The 23,626-nt window shown below is 41.1% G+C and overlaps 1 protein-coding gene across 1 annotated transcript in view; it reads right to left on the reverse strand.

Annotated features, from left to right (window-relative positions):
• Window positions 1-21,913, reverse strand: part of UAP1L1 (UDP-N-acetylglucosamine pyrophosphorylase 1 like 1) — a 31,062-nt gene extending 9,149 nt beyond the window's left edge. Inside the window, exons 1-4 of the mRNA XM_044659664.1 lie at window positions 21,625-21,913; window positions 1,594-1,798; window positions 1,050-1,225; window positions 45-217 (exon numbers count right to left, since the gene is read on the reverse strand). Coding sequence (XP_044515599.1) covers window positions 45-217; window positions 1,050-1,225; window positions 1,594-1,798; window positions 21,625-21,913 — 843 coding nt within the window. The remainder of the gene's footprint in view (window positions 1-44; window positions 218-1,049; window positions 1,226-1,593; window positions 1,799-21,624) is intronic.
• Window positions 21,914-23,626: the final 1,713 nt, after the last annotated feature.

The following is a 23,626-nucleotide window of genomic DNA, read 5'->3' on the forward strand; positions in this document are numbered from 1 at the left end:
GGGGGGGGGGGGGGGGGGTGCAGGGAGAGAAAGAGGGTGCTGACCTTGGCCCCACAATCTGCACCCTTCAGCACACAGAAGCCAATGAAGACAGGGTCCGCCATTTTAACGAGGATGTTATCCACACAGTACACGTGGACGTACTGTACTCCACGGCGCTCCATGTCCCCCAAAATCCCATTGTCCACCAGGGCTCGGTACAAACCACCATTGCCATCTGAACACAAAGGAGAGGAGAGGGAAGGGGATGCATGGCAAAAGAGCATGGCCTGCACTCAGCTAGGCTAGGAGTGACAGGGGTGAGCATTAAAGACCCTCAGCTCAGCCTACGGCTCCCACGAGGAATGCCAGCCTGGATTATTGTCCTGCCACGAAGCAAGGCTTCAAGCCTAGGTCACTGCAGCCCAATTCTAACTGCTAAGCTAGAACCCACAGACCAACGGACTATACTATCTCACTGGAAGATGGGCAAGACTGGTATTAATGGGGGGAATCAGTGAACTGAGAGCCAGGCCTAGAGATGGGAGGTCTTAAGTTCCAATGTGACCTCAGACATTTCTAGTCCTAATTGCTTGTCTGCCTTGGAACCAATACACAGTGTTGATTCTAAGATGGAAGAGAAGGGTTTAAAAAAAAAAAAAAAAAAGACTAGTATTAATGCCCTCAGCAGACAACTAATAAAACCAAGGACCAGAGAAATTTAAAGATCTGTTCAGGGTCACACAAGTTATTAGTAGGATGGAATCTTAAGTAGCATTTTGTTTTATACCTCTCAGATTCATATAATATTCTATATTATAACATTTAGGTCTATTCACTTCTATTAGACTATAAATTCCCTGAGGGCAAGGACTATATCATCTAAACTTTGTTTCTTCCCCCCCTGCACAGTGCACAGTGATATCCATACACTAGAAAAGTACACTGAATAAAGAAATAAATCAGAACTCAGGTCTCTTTGATTTTGGACTCAAAACTCTTGTCCCTGTCTCCCTTCTCCAATCTTCTTGGATGGTCAAACACTCAAAAGGCAAGTCTGGGCAGTATACCTGGGGCCATTGCAACCTTGTCCTTCCTCTCCAGAATGGCCTGGCCATTGAAATTCACAGCTGGCAACATCCTCTGCTCAAACATGACCACATTGGCTGGGTCCAGCTGGAAGAAATTGTTTTCCTTAAAAAATTCAACTGTTGGCTTCAGAGTAAATTCACTGGTCATGATGTACCTATGGGAAGGAGAGTGGAAAGAACTTGAGTGGGAGAAACAAGTCACATCCCAGACACTAGGGCAAATGGAAGAGGAAAGAACTATGCATTTGAAGCTAAAAACAGAGACCAGTCATAGAATCAGTGGACAGACTAGGGGTCAGGGGAAGAGGTGGGTCTCAGCAAAAGTATATTGACCTGAATACAATAGATAAAAAAATCCCCAGTCCCTTCAGAGGGAGGACATTTCAGACCCAGGGATATTAGTCATTTTTATGCACCCCACGAACAGGAGGTATTCTAGGAGGTAGAGAAGAGGAAGAGGAAGAGAAAGGAAAGAAGAAAAAAAAAAAAAAAACCCTAGATAGCAAAGAGCAAAGAAACCCACCAGGGGACAGTGCAAGATGTGTTGTGTCTTTGGCCAGCCAGCTGCTCCACTCGGCGGATGCGCTCAGCCTGGAGTTCATAGAGGGTCTTCCCACTAGGTAGGCCCACCCGGTACATGCCTTTGGGATAGGTCACTCCCAGGCGAGTGCCTTGACCCCCAGCAAGTAGAAGGACAGCCACCTTGTTCTGAGCAATCTGGTGAAAACCTGAAGGGAGGGAAGAATCAGGAACTATGATCTATTAATTGTCCTTTCCAGTCAGAGCCACATGCATGTCCATCTCTCCACAGCAGGACATGTCTGCCCTTAAGACTATCATTGCTATATGATTTACATGACTTCACATGTATAGTTATATCATATTGCTTGCCTTCTCAAGGAGTAAGGGAGAGGCTGGTGGGAGAGAATTTAGAACTCCAAAAAAATTTTTAAATGAATGTTACAAAATAAATAATTTAAGATTATCATTTCAAAGGAGACAAGAACCTTCTGTGTACACTGCCACATGAGGATGGGCATTGAATAAATACTTCTGATAGTAGGGGAACCCATAAGTAACCATTTAGCCTCTCTGCCAGTCTTTTCCCCTCCCCCCCCTTTCCTTTCCTTCTCTACAGTACTTGCTTTGCCCAGGAGCCACTGAGGCCACAGCTTGGAGGAATCTACTTCCTGAAGGGAAAACTCTGCTCCTGTTCCCCCAACACACACTCATTTTGAACAAAAACCCCGTTGAGTTTCCTCCTCTTGGTTTTTCTGAGTTGATCTTGTAGCTACATTCAGATCCTTTGGATACCCCTCAATTCTTGTCTCCCTGTAGGGAGGAAAGAGGCTTAGGCAGGAACTATGTAATTGTTCATCCCTGAATGTCTACCAACAGATCAGGGACAGCAGAAGATAAAAAAAGGAGAACTAATTCCTATGTACCACAATGAATGAACGGACTGTTTGTATGGGGAAAGTGCTATTTTCGGGGTCAGAGAACTTGGGTTTGAACCTCAGCTCTGCCAACCTTCTGAGCCTCAGTTTCTTCATCTTCAGAATGAAGGGATCACTAATTCCATAGGCCTGACAATGAAGCATGCTGCCCTTCTCATGATGGAGGTGATGGACTTAAGATACAGAATGAGACATGGATTTTTTGAGACAGCCAATGTAGAAATTTGTTTGGCTTTGCTATGCATATTTGTTACAAGGGTTTTGTTTTGCTTCCTAATGGGAGGGCAATGGAGAAAGAGAAAATATATGCTTTTGTTCATTTTTGTCTGTTTGTTAAATTTTTTTAAAAAGAAAAATAATTAAATGAAGATTTTGGACTAGATGACATTTAAAGTCCCTTCCAGTTGTAAATTATCCCTTGATCCCATTTCTTCTCTGGATATAAGAGTAGAAATCTCTAGTATCCAAGAGCAGCATAGTGTGAACTCATTACCGAGCTCAGGGGATCTGAGGGTAGCAAGAGCCTGCTCTTTGCAAATTATCCATCCTAATACCTCATGATGTCAGGATGAACTAATGTACAAGTGGTCTTGGCTTCAGTATAATCCCAACAAAAAGAATTAAAATTAGTCAAAGACCTGGGGCCCTAGGCCTTGCCTCTTCTCCCCAGAAGCACCCATCCCTTGCCACTGAGAGCCAACATTGTCCATGTGTTGAGTAAAAGCCTGGGGAATCAGTCTGAAATTCACCATCAACTGGCAGCCTCTGGGTTGAAGAGTCACTATGGACAATGTACCAAGTGTTTCATAAGTTCATCAATCACAGAAATAAGGCTTATTTTCTTTTTGTTTAAACATTCTACCTGGAAATTGCTTTTTACAACTTAACTGCATCATACAACTAACAAGTTAATTACAAATTAAATATCTCTATTCATTCTTCCTCTAGAGCAGTGGTTCCCAAACTTTTTTGGCCTACTGCCCCCTTTCCAGAAAAAATATTACTTAGTGCCCCATGTCACATACTATCACTGCCCCCTTACAGTTATTCACTGCCCCAAAATGCACCTGTGGCCATCACTGCTCCCCTGGATTGCTGCAGCACCCACCAGGGGCCAGTGGCACCCACTTTGGGAATCACTGGGCTAGAATCTGACTGTTGCTTAAATTGAGATCCTGAGTTGCCAAGACTATGCCTATAGAGCACAAACTCAGACAAATCCTACTGAACTGGACAGGCTTTTTGAGTAGGGGTAGATGTAGGCTAATTTCAAAATTTTCAGAGGATGCCCTAGAGCAAAGATATCAAACTTTGATCCTTGCCAGCTGTATGTTAACTTGGAAAACCACAAATTCACATTATCTATGTTGAATTGTATTTTTAGTTATTGTATTAAGTATCATTCAGTTGCATTAAAAAACAACAACAAAAAAACCCTAGGGGCATCCAGGTGGTTGGATTAAGAACCACTCCTAGAGACAAAAGGTCCTAAATTCAGTTCTAGCCTCAGACACTTCCTAGCTGAGTGACCCTGGGCAAGTCACTTAACCTCCATTGCCTAGCCTTTGCCACTCTTCTGCCTTGGAACCAATGGAAGTTAAATGACTTACCCAGGGTCACACAGCTGGGAAGTATCCGAGGTCACATTTGAACTCAAGATCTCTTATCTCCAAGCCTAGCTTTCTAGCCATTGAACCACATAGCTGTCCCTCCATTGCATTTTAATCTGATTCTTTTCTAAGGTCAAGACTTTAACACTTCTATCCTAGAGTACACGCTCTCTCTATTTTGGATTTGCAATGATCCTCCTAAGCTGCCTCTCTCAAGTCTAATGGCACATTCCTTGTCAGACAACACCGTTTACCCCAGCTCTCCCCTTGGAGAAACTATTCCCTGCCCTCTCCATCCCACCCCTCCACACTGGCAGGAAGTTGATGGTACTTGTCCAAGGAAAAGGAAGGGAGCTCCAGAACCCAGAACTCCTATTCTGATAGTTTCTGGTTCTGTTTTTAGAGAAAGCAATAGGAGAGAAAAGGAAAGCTTGACATTATGATTATGCCTATTAATCTCTTAGATTTTTAATAGGATTTTAAAGTATTTTCACATTATCTCATTTGATCTTCACCATAGGCCTACCACAGTGGGTAAGGCAGGCATTATTATCCCCATTAGACATTGAGGAAACTGAGATTCAGTAAAGTGAAATTACTTGTTTGAGGTCACAGAAATAGCAAATGGCAGAGCTAGGAATAAAAACTGGAGTTACTGTCTCCTGGTTCAGCATTCTTTCCCTGATTGTTGCTATTGTTATTGTTGTTTCTCCTTTGTGTTTTGTTGTTGTTTTTTTTTCTTTTTTAAAACCCTTCCCTCTGACTTAGAATCAATACTGTATGGCGCAGCTAGATGGCAAGGTGGATTGAGAACCAGACTTAGCAATGGGAAGTCCTGGGTTCAAATCTGGCCTTAGATCCTTCCTAGCTATGTGACCCTGAGCAAGTTACTTAACCCCTATTGCCTAGCCTTTACTGCTCTTCTGCCCCAGAACTAATACATAGTATTGGTTCTAAGGCAGAAAGTAAAGGTTTAAAAAAAAAAAAGAATTGATTCTAGGCATTGGCTCTGAGGCAGAAGAGAAGTTAGGGTGAGACAAGTGTAGTTAAGTGGCTTGCCCGGGATCGCATAGCTAGGTGTTTGAGGCCAGATTTGACTCCGGGTCCTTCTCTTTTTGTGCCTGACTCTCTATCCACTGAACCACCTAAAAGCTCCATCTTTCATTTTTGAAGAGGACCAGTGGCATCAAGGGGGTGCTTAAGACTTGTGAGTGAACTGGATTTAAGTAGTTTCCTTCCCTGGCATGGCCCCTCTAAGGAGCCTGGTTCTTTCTCCTTTTCCTTGAAAAAAGGGAATGGTTCCAAGATGGGGTCTCTATGGAAGAGAGAAAGTAAAATGGAAAATTCTGTTCAGTCTGCTGCAGAGAAAATACAGTGGATGAATTGCTTTGCAAGATTTCTAAGTATATTATAAAGTATCAGTTGATAAAAAAAAAACTGTCTGGTACAATAAAAAAAAAAAAAAACAACGGAAAATAGCTCAGCAGAACAAAGAGTCTGGGAATACAACCTAGTGTACATAAGAGATCCGTGTTTGATAAGGCCAAGACTTAAGAGCACTAGGGAATAGAATAGCTATTCAGTAGAAAGTGTTAGGAAATTGGATACCATGGTGAAAAATGAGTTTAGAGACACGTCAGATGCCATAGAGTACAATAAGTTCCAACTGGATCAATGATCTAACTATAAATTGTTTTTAAAATGGAAGAAAAATGAATTAATATTTTTAGGTCAGTAACGTAGGGAAGAAAACATTTATCAAGCAAATGTTATTAGAAATGGAATTGATTAGTTTAATATAAAAATGTAACAAATTTGCATGTTAAAAGTAATTTCTTTAAAATGAGAAACAGATTGGGAAAAAATTTATGGTAAATATGACTGAAAAAAATATGATATCTAACGTCTCTAGGGAACTAACAAATATATCAAAGGAAGATCTTGTTGAAAGATAGATCAATTTTCGAAATGGGAAAATAAATTGTCAAATACCACTTGAAAAGTTATTTAGATGCTTATGACAAAAAAAGCAAATAAAAAATAACCTTAAGGTACCACCTTACCCATCAAATTGGTAACGATAGAGTAAAAGAATTTTTAAAATGTAATATAGTTGGAGCGACAGGAAAACAGATACTCTATGACACTATTGAGACATAAATTGGATATGTAAATTTTGAGCAAGGTTTTGGGGAAGTAATCTCCAAATTAAGAGTTACAAAACTGACCAGGTGACCTCATTGCAGAATGTTTAATGATATCCAAAGACGTTATAAAAAGGGGAGGGGAGGTCCTAGGTTCGAATCTGACCTCAGACACTTCTCAGCTGTGTGACCCTGGGCAAGTCACTTGACCCCCATTGCCTACCCTTACCACTCTTCTGCCTTGGAGCCAATACACAGCATTGACTCCAAGACAGAAGGAAAGGGCCCTAAATAAATAAATAAATACACAAATAAATAAATAAATGAATGAATAAATGAATGAATAAATAGATGAGTGAATGAATAAGTAAATAAGAGGAGGGGGAGAATTTATCTCTACAAGAATCATCACTTGTAACATCCATTTGTAATAGCAAAATACTGCAAACAAGGTACTTGTGCAAAGACTGAGGAATGATTGAATAAACTGAGGAATGAGGCTCAGACTTGGGATCCTAGATTTAAAAGTAGAAGAGACCTGAGGGGCCATCTACTCTTCTTTTGCGATAAAAGTGACAAACAGGAAAACTACAAAGCAATGGGAATGACATATGAAGTGATTCAACATGAGGAAAACAGAATTAGAACATAAACAGAGACACTGACTCTATTTTTAAAATAGAGTCATACAGATTCAGTAAGTACTGAAGAGATAAGAGAACATAAACAAATTGCTAATATCTTCTTAAGGTTTAAACAAAGAGTTACAAGAGTCTTAATGCAATTTTATGCTATTAAAGCTTTAAAGTGCACTAAGACTTTTGGGGCATAGGAAATGGGTGGTGGTGTGTATATATTATATAATTATAATATACAGCTTACATATCATAATATATAATCTTGCACACATATGTTAATAAAATAGAATTAGTTCTGATTGAATCGGGAGTTCAATTCCATACTTTATTTTCATCTGTTAACCCAGGTTTAAATCTCGGCTTTGACATTTCTCACCTAGGAAAGCTCAGGCAAATACTTTAACCTCTTTGTGCCTCAGTGTTCTCATCTGTAAAAAGGAGGGGTTAGGTTTGATGACCTACGAGGTTCCTTCCAGCTCTAATAATGGATAATAATCTTTGTAAGCAATGCACCCAAGAGTCTGACCAGCTGGATCCCTACTTGGCTTAGGCACTCACTAGTCACGTGACTCCTTTCACTTGTTCAGTCCCTCGGGCTGTGTCCAGCTCTCGGCAACCCCATTTAGGACACAACACTAACGAGTGTCTGAGGCCAGAGTTGAACTCAGAGAGGCGAGTCTTCCTGCCTTCATGACCTGGCACTCTGGCTGCCCCACTTTGGGGCTGAGGTTGTTAAACATTTATCAGCAGACCACTGCCCAGACATCTCATTGGGAACCCTTGAATGAGATATTCTTTAAGGTTTCCCCCCCCCCCAAAAAAACCCCTATAATCTAAGGATATAGTCACAGAATATCAGAATTGCAGAGTTAGAGCAAAGAATGCTAGAAGGACGAATGTAGGGAGCTGGAAGAGATCATTTAGTGATTTAGTCCCTCCAAACCACCCATTTACAAAGAAGGAATCTGATCTCGCTGGAAGGTCCAGGCACACAGAATTAGTGGCAGAGCTCTGACTGCTCCAAGATTTGAAATTATAATCTCTGGTCCATGATTTTATCTTTAAGATGTCATACTGAATAGTAAAACAGTTGTTAACATTTCTAATCAAACCATTTTAAGAAGGAAATAATTCTGACTTGGAACCACAACGAGATTTAGAAATGCATTTTACACTGTTGTTTTTTCTTCCTCCCCTGCTGTGGGTTTGCTCTTCTCTGAACACGGATGACTTCTTGTTCCAGAAATCCACTTAGGCGATGCTGACTGATTGATTGGCAGAATCATCGAACCAGTGGGTGGTTAATTACTCCGCACTGACTTGGAATAATGAATGAGTCATCTCTCTGCACCGTTTTCATCATCGTGCTCTATTGTGTGGCAGAAACTTCACTCTTTACAAGGTGCTGTACTGGGTGAGGTGCCAGACCCAGAACAAGGGATGTGAGTGGCCTCTGCTTGTCCTGTAGGTCACAGGAGAACCTGAATCTATCAGAAACACTCCCTCATTGTTGCTTTGATGTCTTGAATGTGAGACACAGATGGTTACCCTCTTCTACCCACAGATTAGGTATATTCTTAAATATTTACCCTGCTGCCCCTCCCCTTGGATTTGAGAGTGACCCACTACAGATCTGCCATCTAGAGATTTCTCCAATCCTTTACATTTAAATTTTTTATTTTCAGTTTAGAATGCTCCCTCTCCTCCAACCTCTTTCCCACCCATTGAGAAATAAGAAATAAATACCCATTGTGTATAGGAAGTCATGTAAAACATATTTCTACATTTAAAAGTTTTTTTTAAATTACAAAACCTTTCTTTTTTTAAACCCTTACCTTGCTTCTTAGAATCATTATTGGTTTTGGTTTTCAAGGCAGAAGAGCAGTAAAGGCTAGGCAATGGGGGTTAAGTGACATGCCCAGGATCACACAACTAGGAAGTGTTTGGGGTCATATTTGAACCCAGGACCTCCTGTCTCTGGGCCTGCCTCTCAATCCACTGAGCTACCCAGCTGCCTCCAATTACAAAACTATTTTTAATGTTTATGTTTATTTGAACATACATTTTTAAAAATGTTGTAACACTTACTACTATGTGCCAGACACTGTGCTAAGCACTTTTTAATTATTATCCAATTTGGTCTTCATAGCAAAACTGAGAAGTAGATGCTAATATTATTTCCATTTTACAGATGAGGAAAATGAGGCAACCAGAGGTTAAGTGACTTCCTCAGGGCCACTCAGCTAGTAAGTGTCTGAGGCTAGATTTGAATTCAGGTCTTCCTGACTCCAGAACACTGATCTACTGTCCCTGCTTGCTATCTATCTCAATTCCTCCAATCCTCTATGGAGCCTATTTATACTCCCACCTCCCCAGTAACAAATTCTATGTCTAAAACATTATGAGGTAGCGGAAGAAGCCCTGGATTTGGCATCAGAAGACCTAGGTTTGGCTCGTGTCTCTACCACTTATTATCCCTGTGGCCATGGACAAGACACTTCTCTGGGCCCAAGTTCCTTCCTCTGTAAAATGGGGGTTAGACTATATGACCCCTAAGAGCTTTTACAACCCTAATATTTTATGATCCTTTGCACTTCTAGGTGAATGAAGTAGAATGTTTCATCATTACTGAGTTCCCAAGAGGCCCTTGGCATAATAATAATTACAAAAACTAGTATTTAGTACATTGAACCTGTTATTTCATTCAAACCTCTCGACACTCTTATGAGGTTAGTGCAATTATTATCCCTGCTTTACCAATGAGGAAACTGAGGCAATGAGTTCAGTCATTTGCATCAAGTCACAGAGCTAGCAAGTGTATGAGGAATGATTTGAACTCTTCTTCCTGATTCCAAGTCCAGCTCTCTGCACCGTGACACCTAGAGGTTAATGGCTATTCCTAGTGATGTATTTATTTTGCCACCTCTGTGATTTCATTCAAATCACAGTGAACTTAATTCAAATCTTCTGGGTTTTAAGGGGGCAGCTGGGTAGCTCAGTGGATTGAGAGCCAGGCCTAGAGATGGGAGGTCCTAGGTTCAAATCCGACCTCAGACACTTCCCAGCTGTGTGACCCTGGGCAAGTCACTTGACCCCCATTGCCTACCCTTACCACTCTTCTGCCTTGGAGCCAATATATAGTATTGACTCCAAGATGGAAGGTGAGGGTTTTATTTAAAAAAAAAAAAAACAACTTCTGGGTTTTCCTGGACAGCTATAGGGCAAACAGTGAGGTCAAAAGTGGGTAAATAATATAAACAGTATCTCTCTTGATTCTCACAATACTATGAGATAGGCAGTAGAAGTATTATTTCCATTTCACAGATGTGAGAACGGACTTCTAATTTCTAGAAGCTAGATTTCTAGTTTTGTTTAAAGTGCAGCTCAAGCACCATTCGCTACATGAAGCCACTCCTGCCCCACGTAGCTGTTGGGGTCTTTCCCATTCCTTGAAATATTCTTGCATTTATTTATTTGTCCATTTATTCATTCATTTATATATGCATGTCACACACATAAACATACGCACAAACATAATTGTTATTTCTTTTTGATATGTATATATGCTAGAGTTTGAGTTTTTTTAAAATAAGATATAAACTCCTTAAGGAGAGGGACTATTTAGCTTTTGTCTTTGCATCCTCCAGTACACAGCACAGTACCTAGAACATAAAAATGCATGCTGACTTATTGATCAAAGTGACTTGTGAAAGGAAAAATGGATAGCGCATCAGACAGGGAGTCAGGAAGACAAGAGTTCAAATCTAGCCTCAGATACTTATTGGCTATGTGACCTTTGGCAAGTCACTTAACCCAGTTTGCCTTGGTTTCCTTATCTGTAAAACAAGCTGGAGAAGGAAATGGCAAACTACTCCAATATCGTTGCCAAGAAAACCCCAAATAAAATTTTAAAGAGTTGGACACACACAACTGAAACAATCAAATAACAAGAACAGCCCCAAAATATATGCAGGACATACTTTTAAATTTAATCTGCATTGGTTACATCACTTTCTTAAGTCTAGAAATCAATGACAAAAAAAAAATAAATTGAGACCTGACTTGTAGTGTTTGTTGATTTCCAAGTTTTAAGTACTCTCATTAAAAATTTTAAATTTGCTCAAGTCAGCATGAACTGGCTCCAGGAACTCATACCTCTAGAGGGAACATGATTGTCATGGGAGTATGAGGACCATTTGATTAATAACTATATTATCCTACTAATGTCAATCTCTATTTTTTCTTATATACTCATGCATTAATAAATTCTAGATTTTATTTCTTTTCATATTGGATGGGAAGGAGGAAAACGAAAAGCCAAGTAGCACAAAGACAAAAAAAAAAAAAAAAAGCCTGAGACCCTTTATTTAGTCCAATTATCCCTTCTGATGTTCTGTTCTAAGGTGTTTTTCCAGTTTCAACATTATCTTTTGTTGTTGCTGAGTCACTTTTCAGTCACGTCCAACTCTTCTTGACCCCCATCTGCAGTTTTCTTGGCAGAATGGCTTGCCATCTCCACCTCCAGTTCATTTTACAGATGAGGAAACTGAGGCAGCAAACAGGGTAAAGTGACTTGCCCAGGTTCACACAGCTAGTAATTATCTGAGGCCAGATTTCAGCTCAGGAAGAGGAGTTGTCCTGGCTCTAGGTCCAGCACTCTATCCACTTCAATATCTAGTTGTCCTCCTAACATTATCTACTTGTATTTAGTAGCATCTACTTGCATTTACTAGTATACATCAGCTGGGTGATGTAGTGGCTATTGTCCTGAGCTGGAGTTGAGAAGATCAGAGTTCAGATCCAGCCTCCAACATTTACTAGCTGTGCGACTCTAGGTAAGTCACTTCAGCCCTCAGCTTCTGTTTCTTCCAATGTATATAAGAAGATAATAATAGTACCTGCCTCACGTGATGAGCAAATAAGACAGTATTTATAAAGCACTTAGCACAAAGCCTGCCACATAGTAGCTACTGCATAAAAGCTTACTCTGCCTTCTTCTCCCCACCTACAACTCTTGGCATCTTGCTCACTCAGGAAAGTACAAACAAATCAGCCCTATATTCAGCACCTCTTGGGGGCAGGGAGGGAGAAGTACCATTGGTACACTGGTTAACAGGGTTAATCAATGAGTGGATATTTTAGGGACCTGTAAAGTCCAGGCAATTGGGGTTGAGTGACTTGCCCAGGGTCACACAGCTAGGAAGCATCTAAGGCCACTGAGCCACCTAGCTGCCCTTGTTTGGATTTTTTTTTTAATTCAAAGTATTCATTATTTTTTTAGTTCATTAAAATTCTATTAGTATTTGAATCATTTTATTTTTTATTATATGTTATTTTTTTCTGAGACTTGTTCATCTGTTGTCTTTTTGAGGTCTTAAAACCTAATGATATAATTATTTTCTTGCCATACATTTCATTTTTAAAACAGATTTTATGGATATCTTTTGTTTTTCCATCTGCTGCATTTCTTGCTCTATCCCTTCCCCCTCCCAAAGAGCCATCCTGTAAAAAAAAATTTTTTAAGAGGAAACAGCAAAACCAATCTACACATCAGAGAATCCCAGTCAAGTCAACAAGCATTCATTAAGTCCCTATTCTGGGTGCCAGGCTCTGTGCTAAGCACTGGAAATATGCAGAAATCCAAGATCCAGTTTCTACTCTCCAGGAATTCTACAAATAAATATCACAAGTAGATAATATTAAGGGGGCAACTAGGGGTTAAAATAGATAGAGTGTCAGGTCTGGAGTCAGGAAGACTCATCTTCCTAAATTCAAATCTAGCCTCAGATAACAAGCTGTGTGAATGACTCTGGGCAAGTCGCTTCACCCTGTCTGCCTCAGTTTCCTCATCTGTAAAATGAGATGGAAAAGAAAATGCCAAACCACTATAGTATCTCCATGAAGAGTTAGACACAGCTGTAAAAGGACAAATGGGGGAGACAAAATACATTATGTACAAACAAAACAGAGATAGGATAAATTGGAGGTAATCTCTGAATCTTAGCATCAAGGGGGCTCTTGAAAGACTACAAGTTGGGATTTTAGCTGATTTGAAAGAAGCCAAAGAAGTTAAAAGGTGGAGGGGTAAGGAAAAAGAATATTCCAAGGATGGGGAGAGCCAGTGAAAATGCCCCGAATCAGGAGATGGTCTGTCATATGTCTGGAGAAAGAGCCAGGAGACCGTGTCACTGGATTGCAGGAAACATGGAGGGGAGTGAGGTGTAAGCAAATGAGAACAGAAGGGGCCAGTCTATGAAGGGCTTTAAAAGTCAAATAGATCATTTTATATTTGATCATGGAGATAATGAGACACTGCAGTAGGGTGGGAGTAGGGGTTGGTAACCAGGTCAAACCTGAGCAGAAGATGTTCTGGAGTGGGGAGAGACTTGTGGGGAAGAAGACCAATCAACAGGGAATTACAGTAGTCCAATCTCAAGGAAATGAGTCTTCAACAGGAAGTGTCAGAGGCAGTCAGAGAAGAAAAGAAGACATATATGAGAGAAATTAAGAAGGTAAATTTGACAGTGCTTGCACCAGAATGGCTATAAGAGGGTGGCTGGGCAAGAAAATGAAGAGTCAAGGATGCTGATCTCTAGGTTATTCCATTCATCCCACTAACCTAACCCACCAGTCTCATGCTTTTGACATAAGCGGAAGAACACCACTGCAAAGCCCATCTGTCTCTTGCCTGGTCTCCGGCCTCTCAAGGGAAGAAGCACCATTCCATCATTCATCAGTCTCTTGCCTTTGAAGTTAGGGGAGATGACATTTTATTGTTCCAGGTCTCCTGCCTGGTCTCCAGCCTCCTTTTGGGAAAAGGACAAAAGTTATTTCCTGTCATACCAGACTCTGACCTTCCAGGAAAAAGGAAAAAGGCCATTCCATGAAGTCAAATAAACATCTACTAAGCACCTACTATGTATGTGCCAGGGCACTGTACTAAGTATTGGGAATCCAAAAGGAGGCAGAAGAAAATCCCTGACCTCAAGGAGGTCAATCTAATTGAGGAGACAACATGCAAGCAAATATATACGAAGCAAATGAATATAGGATAAATAAATCCTCAAAACAGGATAAATGGAAAAAAGCAGAGGGGTTAGGGAAGGCTTGCTGGAGAAAGTGGGATTTTAGCTGGGACTTAAAGTAAGCCGAGGAGAGGTCAATAGTTGGAATGAAGGGAGAGCATTCCAGATGGAACTGCCAGGAAGCCAGAGTTACTGAACTGAACAGTACAGGAGTAAGGCATAAAGAAGGGGGCTAGGTTAGGAAGGGCTTTGAATGCCAAACAGAGCCTCCCGTATTTGCTCCTGGAGGCAACAAGAAACCACTTGAGTTTATCGAATAGGGGGGTGGCACAGTTAGATCTGCATTTTAGGAAAACCGAGCTTTGATGGCTGAATGGAGGATTGATTGGAGTTGGGACAGACTTAAGGCAGGCAGACCCACCAGCTACCTATGGCAATAATCAGTGTGTGAGGTGATGACAGTCTGCACAAGAGTGATGGCAATGTCGGAGGAGAGGAGACATGTTCAAGAGATGCTGCAAAGGTGAAATGGAAGGGCTTTGGCAACAGCTTGGATAAGGGGAGTGAGAGACAGGAAGCACCTATTGTAGAAGGCATTTTAGAGGAGTTTAGCTACAAAAGCTAGAAGAGAAACAGGACGATAGCAAGGATGGAAGGACCAAGCTCACTAACTAGGAGAGTCCTCTGGGGTTTTGTCCTGGGCCACCTCTTCCCCTCCATCTATTTCATTTGATCTCATAGCTGCCATGGATTCAAAAGCTGATGATTCTCAGATCCACTTAGCCAAACCTGAACTTTCTATGGACTTGCAGGACAGTAATTCCAACTGCTCACTGGACATTTCAAACTGGATGTCCCATAGATATCTTTTTTTTTTAAACCCTTAACTTCTGTGTATTGGCACCTAGGTGGAAGAGTGGTAAGGGTGGGCAATGGGGTCAAGTGACTTGCCCAGGGTCACACAACTGGGAAGTGTCTGAGGCTGGATTTGAACCTAGGCCTGACTCTCAATCCACTGAGCTACCCAGCTGCCCCCTCCATTGATATCTTAAACTCTGCATGTCTAAAAGTGAATTAACTGTCTTTTCCAACAAACCTTCCCCTTTTCCTCACCTCCTGATGACTGTTGAGAACACCATCATCCTCCTAGTTAGTCTCTCTCTCACCTCTCACAGCCAATCTGTCCCAAAGGCTGGTCAATTTTACCTTGGTCACATCTCTTTTTTCCTGACACTGCCACCACAGTTTGGGATAGACCCTCAGAACTTCCAACCTTGTCCATGGCATCAGCCTCCCTGACACACATCTCTCCCTACTTGGGTCCATCTGCCATTCAGTTAGTTGTCAGTGATCCTTCTAAAGGTCAAGTCTAGAGTTGCAAGCTGATACTCAATAAATATTAGTGACTCCCTATCACTTCCAGGATTAAATATAAAATCTTCAGATGTCCAAAGCTCTTCAAAAACTGCTCCCCCTACTCTCCTTCTCTCTCTCTCTTTCATTTTTTAAACCTCACCTTCTGTCTTAGAATGAATACTAAGTATTGGTAACAGGGCAGAAAAATAGTAAGGGCTAGGCAACTGAGGTTAAGTGACTTGCCCAGGGTCACCCAGCTAGGAAGTGTCTGAGGCCAGATTCAAACCCAAGTCCTCCAGACTTCAGGCCTGGTGCTCTATCTAGGTAAGTGAGCTACAAAACTGTGCCTAAGCATGTGCTGCTTGGGTGCCTAGAAGTATGGTAATGCTCTCACTAGCAATGGGACAATTTAGGGGAAAGGAGAGGATTCAGTTTTGGACATGTGTTTAAGATGCCTACAGGACATCTAGTTTGAGATAAGCAATAAGAAGGCAGCTGGAGATGTGTGACTAGAGGTCAGGAGAGAGGTTAAGGCTAGATAAAAATCTGAGAATCATCTGTAGAGATAGAAGATAATTGAATCTATGGGAGCTAATAAATGTACCAGATGAAATATGTAAAGGGAGAAGAGGGCCCAGGGCAGAGCCTTGAGGAACACTTTTAATTAGCAGGGATTACCAGGATTAGAAACCAGCAGAGAACACTTCAGAGAAGAGTAGGAGGAGTGTCAGGGAACAAATGTCACAAAAACCTAGAGAAAAAAGGGTATCAAGAAGATGAGATCAATGGTGTCAAAGGTTCCAAAGATGTCAAGGATTAGGATTGAAAAAAGGCCATTAGATTAGGCAATTAAGAGATTTTCAGAAGGCAGCTGGGTAGCCCAGGGGATAAAATGCCAGGCCTGGAGTCAGAAAGGCCTGGGTTCAAATCTGACCTCAGAGACTTCTTAGCTGTATAAATCTGGACAAGTCACTTAACATTAAATCTCTAGTCCTTAACCATTAACTCTTCTGTTTTAAAATTGACATTTAGTATTAATTCCAAGATAGAAGGTAAAGATTTAAAAAAGAGTGAGTGAGCAAGAGAGGGAGGAAAGATGGAGGAGGGGAAAAGAGAGACAGAGATACAAAGAGATACAGAGACGGGGTGGGGGGGTATCTTTAGTAACTTTAGAGAGAGCACATTGGTTAAATGAGATGAGAAGTCAGACTGCAAAGAGTTAAGAGAGGAATTATGGTACCAACTATAGACACCCTCAAGAAATTTAGTCATGAAAGGGGGGGGAGATACAGGATGATAGCTAGCTGGGATGGTAGGACAACAACCTCTGAAGAGGGGCAAGAAGTGGCTTCTCACATCTCTCCTTTGGGGCCAACTTTATTCTTTATAATTTTGCAACATTCAATTTTGATTGTTTTATAGTTGTTCATCTTTCCACTTACATTGTTATTATCATTATACATATCATTTTCTTGGCTTAGATTACTTTACATCAGTTCCTATACATTTTTCCATGTTTCCTTATACATAATATGTTTATCATATCTTATAGCATTATTTCAATATAATATTTCATTATATGCATATACCATAATTTGGTGTAGCCATTTGTTTAGCCATCCTCCAAATGATGGGAATTGGTCTTTGAGTCTTTTGATACCACAGAAAGTACTGCTTTCAATATTTTTTTAATTTATAGAACCTTTAGTTTTGTCAATGAATTCCTTAAGGTAAATGCCTAGAGGTGAAATGGTGAAATCTTTAGGTCAAAGCTTTGGGCATTTGAGTCCTGTTATTTGCATAATTCTAAAGTGCTTTCTTTCTTTTATTTTTTTTTTTAAACCCTTACCTTCTGTCTTGGAGTCAATACTGTGTAAGGCAGAAGAGTGGTAAGGGTAGGCAATGGGGGTCAAGTGACTTGCCCAGGGTCACACAGCTGGGAAGTGTCTGAGGTCAAATTTGAACCTACGACCTCCCATCTCTAGGCCTGGCTCTCAAGCTAAGCTACCCAGCTGCCCCCTCCAAATTGCTTCCTAATTTGTTATATATTACATCGTGCTGATTCACAGCTCCACCAACAATGCACTGGTGTGCCAGTCTTTTCACAACTAGTCTAATATTTATTACTCAGGACTTTTGTCATCTTTGCCAATATTCCAAGTGGGAAGTGAAACCCTAGGGTTTTTTTAATTCATGTTTCTCTTCTTGTTAGAGATTGGAATAATCTTTCATATGGTTGGTAATAGTTTCCACTTATTTTGAAAACTAGATCTTTGGTTTCCTTATCCATTCTAGAATAGCTTTTTGACTTATTTGTATCTTGCTGCCTTTGATTTCATTCTCTTCTCTTATTGCTTCAATTTCTAGAACTATATCATATACTACCAGGCAGAAAACTTTTTTAAGTAGAAGCTCCATCAGTCCCTGCAGATCTACTCATCCATATTGAGCCTTCAGTCCTCCCCAACCCACTTCCTGACCTTACCTTAGAGCACAGGAACTGATTTTAACCATTAAAGATTTTATAAGATTATAAAATATCAGAACTGGCAGAGATATTACAGAGGAGAAAACTAATCAATCAGTCAACAAGCATTTATTAAGGGTCTAAGGTACTGGACAGGAAAGGATATGTCTATTACACAATGCTACCTCACTTCTCTGAGTTCCAATGTGTTTTCAAAACCCTATTCCAGGTACAGCTAAGAGGCTCACTAGAGAGTCAGCTATGGAGATGGGAATTCCTGGGCTCAAACCTGGCCTCAGATACTTCCTAACTCTGTGCTCCTAGGCAAGTCACTTAGCCAAAATGCTTAGTTCTTAGCACTCCTCTGATTTGGAATCAGTACTCGTTTTCATTTCTAATATAGAAGATAAGGATTAAAAAAAAAAAAAAACTCCTCTATTTCATATTCCCTAGTAGGACACCTGAGTTCCTCACTATCCTCCAGGGGATATAGAATAGGGCCCAGAGATGAAAGAATTCACTTCCCAGAGATTCAGATTAACAGCTGGAGCCAGCCAGATAGCAGTTCCCACTGCCCCAGGGTGCCTCTCCCTCCTAGCATTCCAAAAGGTTATAGGGAAATAGAATGATTTTTTATCTTATTTGTTAGACATAAATTTATCTCAGAAGGCTAACCTTATCAGAGATGTTATTGTAGCTTTTTCCTGAAGGATGGCTTCCTTTCTTATGATAGATGCATTAATTTTCTTAATGAAAAAGCTTTTCAATTTTATGTAATCAATCATGTTTTCTCTTTTGTAATTGTGTCTATCCCTTTATACCCCTAACTCATAGATATGAAAGGTATGTAACCTGCTTCAATTCTACTCTTTTTTATGGTGTGATATTTAACATTTGGATCATATGTCCATTTTAAATTTATTGTAAATATTGTAGATGCAAATTATTTATTTTAATCCTAATTTCTATCAAACTGATTTCTATTTATTCCAGAAGTTTTTATCAAATAGAGAATTCTTTTTTAGATAATTCATGCTTTTAGGTTTATTGAACACTGGGTTATTGAATTTCATTATTTCTGATGCTTCTCTATCTAATCTGTTTCATTCATCTTTTTTCTATTAGTTTATCCAACACCAAATGGTTCTGATGACTGATGCCCTATAATAATGTACAAGATGCAGACATGCCTTTCCCTTCTCATTACCACTTTTTTCCATTATTCCCCTGGATCATCTAGATCTTTTGTTCATCCAAAGGAATTCTGTTATTGTTGTGTCTACCTCTGTAAATTTGACAATTTGATCCGCTATAGCATTAAATCTGTAAATTAACTTTGATAGCATCATAATTTTTATTATATTGGCATAACACAACCATGAGAATCGAATATTCCTCCACTTAATTTAGTTGTTCTTTATTTCTTTTCATTACCTTCTGTCTTAGAATCTATATACTAAGTATTGGTTCCAAGGCAAAAGAGTGCCAAGGGCTAGGCAATTGGGGTTAAGTGACTTTCCTAGCATCACACAGCTAGAAGTGTCTTAGGACATATTTGAACTCAGAATCTTCCATCTCTAGGTCGGGCTCTCTATCCACTAAGCCACATAGCTCCCTTGGTCCTTATTTCTTTAAAGAGCATTTTGTAATTAAATCTCTGCAGAAATTGGATGTGCTTTGGTAGACTGACTCCCAAATATTTTAACATTTTATGGTTATATTTATGGGTTTATTCTACAGTTTTCAACTTTGCTGAAACTATTTTCTCAATTTTCTATTTCCTCTTTGCTGATTTCCTAGGTTTGTTTTTATTTTTAAGAGTAGCACATGCTTTGGAGCAACTATCCCAACTTCTACTCCCAATGACACATTGGGTTCCCAGAACATAACTACTAATGTCTCCTTAAGGGTTCTAGGGGTAACCCAGAAGGCGATGAGCAGTGTTTTTCTATTGCTATATAGCTCATGAGCCCCCCAGCACTGTTTCCTGTACAATGTTGTCAACTGATTATCAGTCAGCCAGATTTAACTAGCTTTAGCAAGGGATTTTTACTAAGGTGGTATCATAGAACAGTCATACAAAACATTTCCCCAAAAGTCTATTGCACATTCTTCCTCAAGCATACACTTAAAGATCGCATGTGGCAAAGGGTTAACTCACAGTTTCTAGGATTCTTTTTCCTAGAGTATTTAAGATGTTTTCCTCCTGTGTGGTGTAGCTTTTCCTCTAGGTTGTTTGTAGAGCCTTGAATCTTGAAACTAGTCCAGTGTGAATTGTAGTTGGCTCCCAATGCAGATTCCATAGCTATGTAGCTAGCATTTATATAGTGCTAAGTGCTTTATAAGTATTATCTCATTTGATCCTCACAATAACCCTGAGAATTAGGTGCTATTATTATCATCACCATCTTATATTTGAGGAAACTGAGGCAGGCAGCAGGTAAGTGGCTGGGCCAGGGTCACAGTGTCTGCTCCAAATTTGAACTCATGACTTTCCTACCCCAAGGTTCTATCCACTCCACCACATTTAAGTACCTAAACATTTACTAAGTACCAGGCACTACACTAGGAACTTTACATATATTATCTCTCATGAGATTTTCACAACAATATTGACACCAGCTGGTTCAAGGGCACTGCTAAGATGGTGATGGAAAAATAGAGACAGATACAGAGTGGAAGGCTTGAGCCTTCTTCACCAACCAATTCCTTCTCAGGAGGTTAGGTGGAACTTCTTTCTTTCTAGGCAATGTCACTTACTCATTTAGCCTAAAACAGGGGTCGGCAACCTTTTTGGCCGTGAGAGCCATAAACGCCACATTTTTTAAAATGTAATTTCGTGAGAGCCATACAGTGTTCACAGTGCACGCTCCGGTAACAGCACCTGAAAAAAAATTGACTTTATGGCTCCTGCAGAAAGAGCCATATGTTGCCGACCCCTGGCCTAAAATCTAGAACTGAGATTGATTGCACCTGGTTATGATACCAGGGGAAACCATAGTATCACTTACTTTAAGTACCTTGGGGGTGCCTTGAAATTTTATTCAATCAATGTCTACCCTTACATAAAAGTAAGACATTCCTATCATCAGTAACTAGGGATAGTTTGCCTATCTTTGTCATTAATTTCTTTCTCTTCTCTTGTTCCTTCTACTATCTCTAGAAATATATCAGATAATAACAGGCAGCAAACATCTAAAGTTTTATAGAAAGGTCAAATCACAGAATGTCATAATTAGAGATATTACAGACAAAAAAAGCTAGTCAATCAGTTAACAAGCATTTATTAAGGGTCCCCTAAGTACAACTGCAAGTGTTGAGTCTATCACACCATGCTATCTCATTTCTCCAAGATCCAATGCATTTTCCAATCCTTATTCCAGGTTTCTCTCCTTACCCTCTAGGGTAAGAGGGCGGCCCAGAGATATGAAAAAATTCATTGCTCCGGGAGGCTCATTAAAAGAAGGTAGCTGGCAGGTAGCAGTTCCCACTGCCCCAGCGTGCCTCTCCCTCCTTGCATTCCAAAAGGTCATAGGGAAAGAGTTAGGACTAAAAGGTACCTTCCAGGCCATCTTGTTCAAATCCCTCCACTTTACAGACCAGTAAACTAAGGCTCAGAGAGATGATACACACTTTTGCTTAAAGCCACAAGGTGGTAAAGGGGTGGAGGTCGATCATGAGGTCTCAGAGTCTTCAGTCAGTCCCTTGCACCACAACTCCAGACTGGTTGATGCCTTAAGAACACTGCGGGCCCCCAGGTCAAGCCATGGCTCGACGGGCGGCTCTACCATTCCACTCCTTCCCTTTCATGCCCTCTGCCTTTGGTCAGACTTCCCCATCCCGCCCCACAGTCTTACCTTCCTCCTCCCAACGTTTCAGAGTCTGCGGGTCGCTCTTGCGCACGCTGCCCAGGAACTCGGGCTGCACTGGTTTCATTCTGGAGTCCAAGCCCTCCACGGGACCCTCCACCTGGGCGCAGGCCTTGGCCGCCCGCTGGCAGTGTTCCCTCAGCTCATCGGGGTCCAGCAGGGCCAGATCTGTGAGCAAGGAAGCCCTCCCGGCCGGCTCCAACTCAGCCCAGAAGCGCAGGAGATGGGACTGGCCGGCCCGCTCCAGCCTGGCTCGGATCTCTTCCTCCGACACCATGCTTGCCCTCCAGACACCAAAACCCCAAGAGCAAAAGCAGTCAGAGTCCGTGGAACGTGCCCGGGAGACTGCGAACGTCAAGGGACACCGTCTCCCGCCTTAAGCTTGCACAGAGCACTCGTGACCCGTCCAGGAACTGAGTTAATATCACGCGCTCCTAGCGCTACGCGACCTATAGGCTCCCAACTCCAATAAACGGTCTCCGCTTACCTGTGGGCTGGGCCTGCCGGCCTAGGAACTGGTCAACTACAGGGTCTTCCTCTCCGCCCCCTCCCATCCCTGAAAAGTTTCTGGCGCGCATGCTCAGTATGCCCTCGGAGAAGCGGATTAAAGGTCTGTTTGGCGTCTTAGTGGAAGTAACCCTGGACTTTACCGTCACCACCCAGCCAACTTGGGGACGAGGGGGCAGAGGGTGGAATCCTAAAACACAAAGCGTGGTTTTCGCTTCTTCCTTAGAGGAGATTCTGCTGCTCTATCTAGGTCTAAGTCTTCCTCTCCAAGGAGGAAAGTCCAACTTTTTCTCACCTCACTGCCGAAGGAACTGGGAGCCGCTTGGGGAAGAGTTGGCAGTCATGTTAGGGGGTGGGGGTGGGGGAGGTGGCATTCTGGACCCGTCTCTTAATCTCTCAACATTTACAGAGTATCGGGCTTAGGTATTTGTCCTTAGCCTCCCCATTAACTTTACAGGGAGTCAAAAGCAGCACTTCTTTTGTGGTAACTAAGAACTGGAGACGGTAGTTTTCCATTGACTAGGTAAAGGTTAGACAAATTAGGGTATGTGAATTTAATAGAATATTGTTCTTGTTCAGTCTTACAAGACTCTTCGAGACCCTGTGAATCATACAATCCCGAAGGTTTGTATGACTCTGAAAGAGAGTGAGGTTAATGATGACTTTGAAACGGACTTTTCTGCTAGGAGCAATGCAATGATTGTAATGCAGGATTGGTGCATTACATGATCCAGGACAGTTCTGAGGGACTTATGAGAAAGAACTCTATCCACATCCAGAGAAAGAACTGTGGGAGTAGAAACACAGAAGAAAAACAATTGCTTGATTACATGGGTCCATGGGGATGTGATTAGGGATGTAGACTCTAAACCATCACCCTAATGCAAATATTAATAATATGAAAATAGGTCTTGATCAATGACACATGTAAAACCCAGTGGAGCTGCTTGTTGACTATGGGAGGAGGAGAGGGAAAGAACATGAATCATGTAACCATGGGAAAATATTTTAAATCAATTAAATAAAAATTTTCTGATTAAAAAAAAGAAAAGAAAAATACTGCCTCACTTAAACCTAATTTACTCAAAAGCCATGATATCACTGATTCACTTCAAAACAAAAGATGGGCAATAATACCTGCCAGGGAAGGTTAGTTATGATTCTCCCTCATTTTCTGAAAGGTAGGAGCCTTAAAAACCTGGCCAAAACTAAGCACTAAGGCACTGGATCTGTGAATGAAAGGGACTCTTCCCTGGGTAAACAAGTTACTAGAGACTTCATGGAGAAGGAGGAAAAGTAAAAAGAATAGACTAGACTTGACTTGACGATAGTAGGAAACTTGGTTCTATATCCCAGGACAGAGAAGACAAAACTCCACTCCCAGTGTCTCAGTGCATCTCAGTTGTAACAAGATATTGGGCATTGATGGGAAACATGTATTTAATGAAAGCACTGATATAACCCCTGTCAGAATACCACTTTA

The sequence above is a fragment of the Gracilinanus agilis genome, chromosome 2 (assembly GCF_016433145.1).
Source record: "Gracilinanus agilis isolate LMUSP501 chromosome 2, AgileGrace, whole genome shotgun sequence".
NCBI classification, from domain to species: Eukaryota; Metazoa; Chordata; class Mammalia; order Didelphimorphia; family Didelphidae; genus Gracilinanus; species Gracilinanus agilis.